Source organism: Pan paniscus, chromosome 1 (assembly GCF_029289425.2).
Source record: "Pan paniscus chromosome 1, NHGRI_mPanPan1-v2.0_pri, whole genome shotgun sequence".
NCBI lineage: Eukaryota > Metazoa > Chordata > Mammalia > Primates > Hominidae > Pan > Pan paniscus.
Window position 1 is genome coordinate 176,984,031 of NC_073249.2, and position 12,967 is coordinate 176,996,997.

At 34.6% G+C, this 12,967-nt stretch overlaps 1 protein-coding gene across 5 annotated transcripts in view; it reads left to right on the forward strand.

Moving 5' to 3' along the window:
• Positions 1-12,967, forward strand: part of LOC100967527 (AGBL carboxypeptidase 4) — a 1,457,032-nt gene that overhangs the window by 136,804 nt on the left and 1,307,261 nt on the right. For all 5 annotated transcript variants that reach the window (XM_034964682.3, XM_008954952.5, XM_055093139.2 and 2 more), the window contains exon 2: positions 9,648-9,770. In XM_034964682.3, coding sequence (XP_034820573.1) covers positions 9,648-9,770 — 123 coding nt within the window. The remainder of the gene's footprint in view (positions 1-9,647; positions 9,771-12,967) is intronic.

Consider the following 12,967-nt stretch of genomic DNA (forward strand, 5'->3'; position numbering starts at 1 on the left):
GGTATTGTCAGTGCTCATCTGATTTTTGGTTCTTACAGAAGGTGTTTTTTTCTGTGTAGATAGTTGTTAACTTGTTTTTTGTTTTTTGTTTTTGCTGGGGAAGGGGATAATTTATGGAGCTTTCTATTTCTTTATCTTTATCTGCCTCCTTATTACTATTTTTTTGAGACAGCATCTGTCTGACACTCAGGCTGGAGTGCAGTGGCACAATCACGGCTCACTGCAGTCGCGAGCTCCTGGGCTGAGGTGATTCTTCCATCTCAGCCTCCTGAGTTACTGGGACTAGTGGCATGTGCCACCACTGCCAGCTAACTTTTAAAATTTTTCATTGAGATGCAGTTTTGCTATGTTGCCCGGGCTGGTCTCAAACTTCTGGGCTGAAGCGATTCACTTGCATCTGCCTTCCAAAGTGGTGGGTCTACAGGCGTGAGCCACTGAGCCCAGACTCATGTGGATTATTGATGACCAATTAGTAAATATTTTCTTCTCTACATTGAATTGCCTTTGCACTTTTATTGAAAATCAATTGACCATGTAAGTGTTTGCATTTCTGCATTTAGTTTTATTCCAGTAAACTATGTTTCAGTCTCTTTTACAACCCCACACTGTTTTTTTTCCAAAATTGCTTTGATTTTTTTTAGTTTGTTTGCTTTTCCATATACATTTTAGAACCAGTTGGTTGAGTATTCAGTTGGGATTGTATTGAATCTCTAGATCGATATATGGAGAATTGACATTTTGACATTTAGCCTTCCAATCCATTCACAAGGTTTGTTTCTCCATTTATTTAGACCTTTTTAAAATTTATCAGTGGTTCTAGTTCTAAGAGTACAGATTTTGCAAATGTTTATTAGATTTATAACTTTTATTGGTGTTATAAATATTACTGATTTTAATTTTTAATTTACAATTGCTTATTGCTAATTATATAGAGATATGATTGATTTCTTCTATTGACTTTTTGTCCTTTAATCTTTCTGAGCTTATTTATTCTAGTAACTTTTTAGTAACTTCTTTGTGATTTTTTTCTCTAGACAATTCTGTTGTGTATGAATAGGGACAGTATGTACAGCTTTAATTTCTTTTCTTTGTTTATTGCACGTTTAGAAACTTTAGGATGATGTTGAATAAGAGTGATGACAGTGAGCATCCTTATCTAGTAAACAATACTGGGGGGTAATTTTTAGTCTTTCACAATTAAATATAATTTAAGTATATTAAAAAATACATAATTACATATTATGTAAGATAAAGATATAAAGATTCCTTTTATCATGTCAAGGAATTCCCTTTTAATTCTTCATATGCTGAGAATAAGTAGCTACTGAATTTTGAATTTTGTCAAATGCTTTTTTTGTGCATTTGTTGAGATGATCATATAGATTTTCTTTATGGATCTGTCACTATGGTGAATTACATTAATTGATTTCTGAATGTTGAACTGATCTTGCACACCCAAGATAAATTGTGCTTGGTCATGATATACTTTCCTCAGACTGATGGATTTGATTTGCTAATACTTTGCTGAGAATTTTGAGTCTATGTTCAGAAGGAATACCAGTCTTTAGTTTTCTTCTTGTTTAATGTCTTCATCTGCTTAGTAATTTCATCTAAGTTCACAAAATTAGGAGTTAACATTGTTCATAATGTTCTCTCATTATCCTCTTAATAATGCCCAGTGGCTTTTAGGGATGTTAACCTTTTCATTCCTGATATTGCTAATATGTCAACTAATTCTATTGATTACTGAAATAGTTGTATTGAAGGGTTAAACATAATTGTGATTTTGTATATTTCATCTTTTATTTCTATTAGTTTCTTTTGTGCATTTTCTTTTTCTTTTTTTTTTCTTTTGAGATAGAGTCTTACTCTGTAGCCCAGGCTGGAGTGCAGTGGCACAGTCTCAGCTCGCTGCAAACTCTGCCTCCCAGATTCAAGTGATTCTTGTGCTTCATCCTCCCAAGTAGCTGGGATTATAGGCGCCTGCCACCACACCGTGCTAATTTTTGGATTTTTAGTGGAGACAGGGTTTTGTCATGTTGGCCAGGCTGGTCTTGAACTCCTGACTTCAGGTGATCTGCTGCCTCAGCCTCCCAAAGTGCTGGGATTACAGGTGTGAGGCACCTTGCCTGGCCTTTTTCATGCATTTTCAAGTGGTGGTGTTAGGTGCGTACACTTTTAGGATTATTGGTCTTGGTGAGCTGACTCCTTTATCACTATTTGATGGTGGTCTTTAGTCCTAGTTTTAGTTCTTGTTCTTAAGTCTACATTCTCTTATTTTAATATAGCCTCTCGAGCTCTCTTTTTATTATTGTTTGCGTGGTCCTTTCAATCCTTTTTCTTATAATCCATTCATGACTTTATATAATATTTAAACAATTTTCTATAAATAGTATATCATTGGATTTTCCTATTTTAACCAATATGGTAATCTGTCTGTTAGATATATAAATATATCATTGATTTTGTTTCCTTTAGATAAATATCCTGTACTGGAATTGCTGGATTGTATGGTACTTTTATTTTTAGATATTTAGGCAACTTTTATACTGTGCTCCATCGTGTCTATGTACTAATGTACTAATTTACATTTCCACTATTTCTTGTAATGGTATACAAGAATTGCCTTTTCTTTTCTTCCTCTCCTGCATTTGCTATTTTTTATCCTTTTCATAGCAGTCATTCTGCTGGGGTGAGATGGTATCTCATTGTGGTTTGGTGTGCCTTTCCTTGATGATTAGTGATGTTGAGCATTTTTTCATATGTTTTGGGGACATTTGTATGTCTCCTTTTGAGAAATATCTGGTCATTTCTGCTGTCCACTTTTTAATGAGGATATTTTATTTTTTTGTTGTTGTTGAGTTTTTTGAGTTCTTTGTATATTCTAGAGAGTTAGTCCCTTTGGGTAAATAATTTGCAAGTATTTTCTTTTATTCTAAAGATTGTCTAATCATTTTGTTGATTGTTTCCTTTACTGTGCAGAAGCTTTTTAGTTCAATTAGTCCTATTGGTCTATTTTTGTTTCTGTTGCCTGTGCTTTTGATGTCTTAGCCATTAAATCTTTGCCTAGACCAATCTCCTGAAGTGTTTCTTCTAATAGTTTTACAGTTTCAGTTCTTATATTTAAGTCCATAATTCACATTGAGTTGATTTTTGTATATGGTGAGAGATGGGGTCTAGTTTCATTCTTCTGCATGTGGATATTCAGTTTTCACAGCACCATTTATTAAAGAGACTGTCCTTTCCCCAGTGTATGTTCTCTATGTGCATTTGTTAAAAATTATTTGTCTGTAAATACATGAAATTACTTTTTGGTTTTTTATTCTCTTCCATGGGTCTATGTATCTGTTTATTTACTAACACTGTGTTATTTTGACTATTATGGCTTTTTGTTTTGGCATATGAAGTATGGTAGTGTGATGACTCCATGTTTGTTCTGTTTGCTCAATGTTGTTGGCTATTTGGGGTATTTGTGTTTCCATGTCAATTTTAGGATTATTTTCTCTATTTCTGTGAAGAAAGTCATTGTATTTTGAAAGGGATTACATTGGCTCTGTAGATTGCTTTGGGTGGTATGGTCATTTTAACAATGCTATTCTTCTAATCCATGAGCATGGGAGGTTGTTTTATTTGTTCATGTTTTATTTTTATATTCATCAGTGTTTTGGAATTTTCATTGCAGTCTTCCAGCCCGTTGGTTAAATTTATTTCTAGGCATTTCAATTTTTTGTAGCTATTGTAAGTGGGATTGACTTCTTGATTTTTTTTTCAGGTTGTTCACTATTCATGTATAGAAATAGTTATGATTTACATAGGTTGAATTTGTATCTTGAAACTTTACTTAATAATTTATCAGTTTCAACAGTTTTTTTTTCGGCAGAAGCTTAGGTTTTTCTAAATAAAAGATCATGTCATCTATGAACAAGGATAATTTGGCTTCCTTTTTTCCCATTTGGATTTCTCTTTTCCCCTCTTGCCTAATTGCTCTGGCTAGAACATCCAGTACCATGTTGAGTAAGAGAAGTGAAAGTAGGCATCCTTGTCTTGTTCTGTTCTTAGAGGAAATACTTTGAGATTTTTCGTATTCAGTATGATGTTACAGTGGGTTTGTCATATATTGCCTTTATTGTGTTGAGATATGTTCTTTCTGTAGCTAATTTGTTAAGAGCACTTACATGAAGGGATGATGATGAATTTTATGGAGTGCATTTTCTTTATCTATTAAGGTGATCATACAGTTTTTGTCCTTCATTCTGTTGATGTGTTATATCACATTTATTGATTTTTGTATGTTGAACCGTCCTTGTATCCCTGGGATACATTCCACTTGAGCATGGTGTATATCCTTTTTGATGTGCTGTTGGATTCAGTTAGCTAATATTTTGTTGATAATTTTTGATTCTATGTTCATTAGAGAAATTGGCTTATTGTTTCTTGTTGTTTCCTTCTCTGGTATTAGTATCAAGGTAATGCTGTTTTTATAGAATGAGTTAGAAAGAATTCTCTTTCACTTTTTGGAATAGTTTGAGAATTGATATTGGTTCTTTTTAAAAAGTTTGGTAGATTTCAGAAGTACAGCCATTTGTTCCTGTGCTTTCTTCATTGGGAAGTTTTTAAAATTACTTATTCAATCTTACTACTCATTATTAATCTGTTCAGGTTTTCTATTTATTTCTGGTTCAGTCTTTATAGGTTATATGTATTCACAAATTTATACATTTTTCTCTTGGTTTTCCAATTTGATAGCACATGGTTGTTCATAATAGTCTCTAGTGGTCCTTTGTATTTCTATGGTATCAGTTGTAATGTCTTTTTTTATTTCTGATTTTATTTATTTGAGTCTTCTCTCTTTGTATCGTTTAGCTAGCTAGCAGTTTATCGATTTTATCTTTTCAAAAAACCACCTTTTAATTCTGCTTATCCTTTGTATTTTTTTAGATTCTATTTTGCTTAGTTCTACTTTGATCTTTATTATTTCTTTTCTTCTACTTATTTTGCATTTGGTTTATTTGTGCTTTTCTACTTTCTTGATGTGCAGCATTACATTGTTAAAATCTTTCTGCTTTATTGATGTAGTAATTTATTGTTGTGAAATATCCTTAGCACTGCTTTTGCTTTATCACGTAGGTTTTTGTATGTTGTGTTTGCTTTTTCATTTGCTTCAATAAATTTTTAAATTTTTCTTCTTAATTTTTTTCATTGATCCAATGGTAATACAGGAGCATGTTGTTTAATTGCTGTCTATTTTTACAGTCTGCAGAGATCCTCTTGTTATTCATTTCCAGTTTTATCCCATTGTGGTCTGACAAGATATTTGATATGATTTTGATTTTTTGAAATTTCTTGAGACTTGTTTTGTGACCGAACATATGATCTATCCATGAAACTGTTCCATGTGCTGATAAGAAGAATGTGTATTCTGCAGCTTTTGGATGAAATGTTCTGTAAATGTCTGTTATGTCCATTTGGTCTATAGTGCAGATAATTTGTTGATTTGCTTTCTATATGATGTGTCCAATGCTGAATGTGGGGGTTTTGAAGTTTCCCACTATGATTGTATTGGGGTTTATTTCTCTCTTTAGCTTTAATAATATTTGCTTTATATATCTGGATGTTCTGGTGTTGGGGGCATATATATATATTTGTTATATCATCTTACTGAATTGATCTCTTTATCATTACATAATAACCTTTTTGTTTGTATTTGTGTTAGTTCATTCTCATGCTGCTAGGAAGAAATACCCCAGACTGGGTGATTTCTAAAGAAAAGAGGTTTAATTGACTCACTGTTCCACATGGCTGGGGAGGCCTTAGGAAACTTACAATTATGGCAAAAAGCACCTCTTCACAGTGCAGCAGGAGAGAAAATGAGTGCCAGATGGGGAAATGCCAACCATCTATAAAACTGGGTGACATACATAGGCAGGCTTGTTCTCAAGCTCTCTGATGGTGCATTCAGGTTTGCAGTGGCCCTTCAACTGGAGGAGTGTTGTTTCTGTTTATGGCAGTGTCCCAGGGAAGATGGTTTTCAGGCTCTGGGAACTGTGCATTTTGGCTTCCTTTGTCCTGTGGGTAGCCTCCCTGGTGTGCTATACTGTCTATTTTAGGGGATTTAGGGCACTATATGGCTACAGTGCTGGGGGTCCAGATGTATTGCTGGGTCCAGCAGGCATCATAATGCTGCAGCCCTCTGGTTGGATGTGGGAGGATGTCCTTGGGGCTCCAGGGATGTGGAGGTGCAGGGGCAGCTGGGCCCCAGGGTAAGAGGTAGTCTGATGGGGGATTAGTTCTCAAAATGGTGCCATGTTGCACCTGCTTAGGCTTCAGGGGGGTGAGTAGAACAGAGTGTGAATTTCCTCTGTAGAACAATGCAATTGCAATGGACTCCAGATGACTTTCTATGCTAGAGTCTCCTGTGGCTATTGCAGGCATCTGTGATGGGAATGTGCAGCACTGGGGATCTTTTACTTACCTTTCCTTTGCAGTGGGGAACTTCTTTTGGATCTGAGACAATCATGGATGGGCCAGTTGCTTCACTTCTCTCTCCTTTCATGCCTCAGATGGTCCCTGTCACTTCCCTGCTGAATTCCAATGTTCTCACTTAGGCACTTTATTTGATGTGTGGTTGTCTACTTGTTTTAGAGGGGCCTGACACTTGCCCCTTCCTTGTGAATGAGGCAAGTGTCAGGCACCTATAGTCATCCATCTTCTTCTATCTTTTGTGCAATTTTTGTAATATATTTTACTTTTCCATATGGCATAAACAGACAATACATTGCTATTTTTTCTATAGTGATTTATCTTTTAGAGTGATTGAAAATAAGAACATTTATATTTACCTTTATTTATATCATTTCTGGAGCTCTTAATTTCTTTGTGTGGATCTTAGTTTATATCTGGTATTATTTCCCTTCTGCCTGAAGAACTATTGTTGGCATTTCTTTTTTTTTTTTTTTTTTTTTTTTTGAGACGGAGTCTCGCTCTGTCGCCCAGGCTGGAGTGCAGTGGCGCGATCTCGGCTCACTGCAAGCTCCGCCTCCCGGGTTCACGCCATTCTCCTGCCTCAGCCTCCCGAGTAGCTGGGATTACAGGCGCCCACCACCACGCCCGGCTAATTTTTGTATTTTTAGTAGAGACAGGGTTTCACCGTGTTAGCCAGGATGGTCTCGATCTCCTGACCTCGTGATCCACCCGCCTCGGCCTCCCAAAGTGCTGGGATTACAGGCGTGAGCCATCGGGCATTTCTTACAACACAGGACTGTTGATAATAAATTATCTCAGCTTTTATTTTTCTTAAAATACCTTTAGTTTGTACTTCATCTTTGAAAGATATTTTCAGTTGGTATAAAATTTTACGTTGACTTTTTCCCAGTAATTTCAATATATCATTACCTTGACTTTTGGTTTGCACAGTTTATATATTTCAAAGAGAAATATGTATTTTTATCTTAGGTCATTTGTATGTGATTTATCTCTTTAAATATAACATAATTTTTAATAATATATTTATTCTCCTAGTTACTGTTTGGATTTGTACCTCAATATCTTTCATTAATTTTGGAAAATTCTCAGGTGTTATATCTTCAGGTATCTTTCTGCTTCATTCTTACTCTCATATCCTTGGGAATCCCAATTATACATATATTTTAGATTGGTTGATATTGTTCCACAGCTCTTGGATGCTCTGCTGTTTTTTCCCTTTTGCCTTTCCTGTTTCCCTTTGCATTTATGTTTAGAATATTTTTATTGATCTAAAGTTTACTGATTTATTTTTCAGCTGTCCCAAGTGTACTGATGAATGCATTAAAGGCATTCTTCATCTCTATTACTGTGATTTTTGGTTTTATCATTTCCTTTTGTATTATTACTGTGGTTTCTGTCTTACTGATGAAATTTCCCATTTCTTCATGAATTTTGTTCTCATTTTCCACTACAGCCTTTAACATATTAAGCTTTATTTAAAAATCATTGTCTGATAATTCCAGTATCTGGTCATTTCTGTGTCTGGCCCTGCGTATCATTTTATCCCTAGACAGTAGGTTGTTTTTTCTTGATATTTTGGCTATGTCTCACAATTTTTTATTGAATACCAGAAGAGTAGAGAATACTACTGTTTTATAGTATTTACAGTACTTACAAATATTATTTGTTACTATAAATGGATATCTCTTTCCACCTCATTTGGGTGGGGGCTTGTGTCAACCTAGCTTGGAGTTCAAGTGTGTTTGAGTTTCTTTGTTGCTATGGTTATCTTCAGTTTCCAATTAGCTTCAAATTATTCTAGTGCTATTTTATTTTTGAGGGAAGGGGCTGGCTGGGGTGATTGAGTATTTAAGATGACCATAGCAACAGTGAAACTCAAACCTAGTTTATTTCCAGACTAGGTTGACACAAGCCCCTACACAAATGACCTGGAAAGAGGTATATCCATTTATAGTGATGAATAATATTTATAATATTCTCTGGGAATGTTTCCTGCTCCTCCTTCAGGTGTAGAGGATTTTTCTTTTATTGTTCCTCTTCCTCTCACTTTTGCACTCAGGTGATAAGTTCGTTATTTCTCCCCTAGTCGTGTAAAGCTGTTTTTCCCATAAGAGACTTCATGCCTTTCCTATTACAGAAGTCTCTCCCCTTCTCTAGGCCTGTACCACAAAGGAAAACATTTTCTGGTCTACCTACCTGCCTGTAATCTTCCTTCTGAATATCTGGTAGAGACCTGTACAGCAGAGTCTTCAAATGAACGTGAATTCCCTGTGTGTCTATGACTCAGTAGTTCCACACTCTCATATTTCCTTATTTGATGTTTAATAATATTTAAAAATTAGCTTAGCTTTCGTACTCATTTGTATGGGACCCAGCATTACTTCTTCTTGTGCTCTGCCATGAAGGAGTCACTGCTTGCTTCCCATACTCTTTTTGGTGAGGCTTGACTTTCCTTCGATATTGGATTATTTAGCTGCTCTTCAAACTCAGCTCTCTGATAGATTTGGGAAAGTTATAATTTTGTACTTAATTGAGATGTTTGTTGTTGTTAGGGTAGAAGGGATGCTCTTTCCATTTTTCTACATCTTAGGTGAAAGTGAAACTTCAAAAACTTTTAAAAATTAAAGTTCCTGTTAGGAAATAGAACTTCTATGCTAATTCAGTGTTTCTCAAATTGTTTCTGGTGGAGCATCTGGAAGTCATAATGCTATTTATAGAATGACTGCTTTATTCAAATTTAAACAATTGAATATATGTTTATGACAAATCATGTGAATTATTTATATATTAAATGGTTGATGCAATTTAATGAATATCTCTTGGATTTTGATAATGATAGTAGATATAGTTTATATACAATTCTAATACAACTTTGGAAGATGAGTTTACTGTTCACATTTTATGGATGAGAGGAACTGAAGTGTAAAGATACTAGGTTGATTGCTTTGGGGCATAGAGAATTAGCAGGTATTTGAGTTGAAATTTGACCCTATATCATTTTGTTTCAAAATGTAGCCTTTTTTCACTGTACCACAATGTGATGTTAACTTCTTTTTGCTTGGGTTAACACTTGGTGACTAGGGAAGGGGTAATTAACAGTAAAAATCTGACTAGACTTCAATTGCTGAATATACTTTGACTTTTATTTCAATTTTTTTAAATAGGCAATGATATGGGAAATGATGATGCCATTGGAGGGAATGTGAGCAAATATATAGTGCTTCCAACTGGCTATTGTGGACAGCCCAAGAAAGGACATCTTATCTTTGATGCTTGCTTTGAAAGTGGTAAGTATATTAAAGGCTTTTCCTTTTAAGTTTGTCTGGTAAGGCATTTCTTTTTTCAGAATTGAATTTTATGTGACCTTTCAGTGCAATTCAACTCATTTAATATTTCACAATAATGGGACAAGTTTTATGGGAAAAAATTTTGAAGGAACTAACTTGGGAATATCAAATTTTTGTTGTTATAAATGATTAAAAATATAATTGATGGTAATATTAACAAATGCTTACATAGTAGCTTATATTTTAGAAACTACTTTCCAAGATATTATTTTTTTGGAATAAAACCCTCATGTTTGACTGTATTATCAATTATGATTTATTGAATAATATCTATCTAGTTCTGTATGACATGCTTACAGTAGAACTTAGTTTTAGGGGGAGAAGAGGCTTCCCTATAAAACAATTAGATAGCAGATTTAATTGAATACAAACTAAAGAGCAGAGGTAAAATTTCCTCGTAATTGGCAAATGCTATGGGTGTTCTGATAGTGGAGATGAGGACTTGATTGTGTATTTTCATCCAGTAGGGACTAGATCTTCTTTAGCCCTTGATGTTCTGAGCCTCATGCTCTAATTGTCACACAGTAGAGACTCAGAATATGTTGAAAATATTAGTGAGAAAGGTAAACATAATTTTATTTTACAAATAATTATTAATTTTCATTGGTTCTGAATAATGTGTATGCATGTGTGTGCATATGTATGTGTATGTGTGGCTGAAGGGACATACCAATATCAGTTATATAATAGTTTTTTCTGAACCTTAAAAACATTGGTTGTTTATACCAAACAATTGAAAATTTGTTTATGCAGGGTGTTGCTCTTTGATTATGTCATATTGTATAGGTTTGATAAGGCTGATATAACAAAGTACTACAAAGTGGGTTAAACAACAGATATTTATTGTTTCTTACTTTCACAGTACTCAGTTTGTCACAAAGTACCACAAACTGAGTGGATTATAAAACAGAAATGTATTGTCTCACAGTCCTGGAGATTAGAAGTCTGAGATTAGCAGGATTGGTTCCCCCTAAGAATTATGAGGAAGAATCTGTTCCATGTTTCTCCCCCTAGCTTCCTACAGGTTGTTAGCAATCTTTGGTGTTCCTTGGCTTATAGAAGCATCACTCTAATCTCTGCCTTCATCTGCACATGGTGTTCTCCCTGTATGTCTATATCCAAATTTCCACTTTTTACAAAAATGTCAGTCACAATGGATTGGGAACTACTTTAATGACCTTATTTTAACTTGATTACCTCTATAAAGATGCTAGGACTTCAACTTAGGAATTTTGAGAGGACATGATTCAGTCATTACGCAGTATTGTAGTATTGTACTTCCAACCAGACGTGAACACTGTCCGCATAATTAAGAACAATGGCTTTTTATTTTCTATAAATCTTGTACTAGTGCTTTGTCTTGTATGTACTTGATGCCTACATAATATCTTTGATTCTTTCTTATGTTAAAGACATAAGGACCCTTTACAATAATTACACCTCTGTGGGAATAAAGATTATCCTCATTTAAAAGATTAAATGTCTTGATTTACATACAGCCTGCAATAATTCAGATTCCTTTCTCATAACATCTTTTCGTTAACCCCACTGCAGTCTTCTTCCATCCTTTACAAAAAAACTCAGTAAAAGAAATTGTTCAATCTTACCATGTAATCACCAAATAAGTAATGCATATTTTCCCAACAATTTATGAACAATTGGTTGTATCAATTAGATCTTTGCTAGTAATACATGAGACTTGCAGTAGAGTGGTTAAGTGGACAGACTTTGGTTCAGGCTGTGGTTCAAATCTTGGCTTGACAAAGGAGCCAGTTTTCTTACATTTTATTGAGGGATGATACCTACTATCCATCTTAATGTATGTATGTATGTGTGTGTGTGTGTGTGTGTGTGTGTGTGCATGTATACTTTGTTTAAAAATGTGAGCTTTCTTACCAGAATATACATAATAATAATAATAAATTAGATGAATGAGGACATCTTAGAAAGGGTAAATATTATTTAGGGCAAAGAAGACTCATCAGAATTTAGAGTGTCAATGACCCTGGAGGGCCTTCCCACACATCCACATCCTGACTTTCACAATCCCGTGTTTCCAAATCAATGCCCTCATGTTAACATATGCACTCTGCCAGGCTGGTGTTTAACTTGCCTTGTAATTCATTAAGTCACAGAATGAGGTTCTACATTTGATCTTCAGCAATTTCAGCCTTGCAGCCACAGAAAGTAAAGGTCTCCTTCAGGGTACACACAGAAGCTCTTAGGTTATTTATTAGGTGTTTATGCTGGGAGTTTGAATCCCTGAACTCATCCCCCCACCTTTTTTTAACCATGTTGTCCAGTAACATTGGGAGTAGCCAGCCAATGTCATTAAATTTTCAAAAATGTTTGATAGTATCGTACACAAAGTCACATAGATCCTTGCTTCTTAAAAGTGATTGATTAGGAATATATAGTGCAGTTATTTTGCATATCTCTATAAACATTTCATGCCATGGACTTTCTGCTGTTGGATATAACATCATTAGCACCTAAAGTTTTTTATTTGAATAAATTTAAGGGGTAGAAATACAGTTTTGATACATTGATATATTGCATAGTGGTAAAGTTTGGGCTTTTAGTGTAACCATTACCCAAATAATATACATTGTACCGACTAAATAATTTCTCATCTCTCATTCCCTGACCCCTCCTAACCTTCTGAGTCTCAAGGGGCTATTATTCCACGTTCTATATGTATACATATTATTTAGCTCTCACTTATAAATGAGAATATGTGTATTGACTTTCTGCTTTTGAGTTGTTTCACTTAGGATAATGGCCTCCAGTTCCATCCATGTTGCTGCAAAAGATATGATTTAATTCTTTTTATGGATGAATAGTATTCCATTGTATATCACATGTTCTTTATGCAATCCTGCATTGAGTGACATTTAGGCTGATTCCACATCTTTGCTATTGTGAATAGTATTGTAATAAACATTGGAGTGCAAGTAACTTTTTTACATAATGACTTCTTTTTCTTTGAGCAGATACCCAGTAGTGGGATTACTGGATTGAATGGTAGTTCTATTTTTAGTTCTTAGAAAAATATCTTTGAATTGAATGGTATTGAATGGTAGTTCTATTTTTAGTTCTTAGAAAAATCTCCATACTGTTTTCCATAGAGGTTGTGC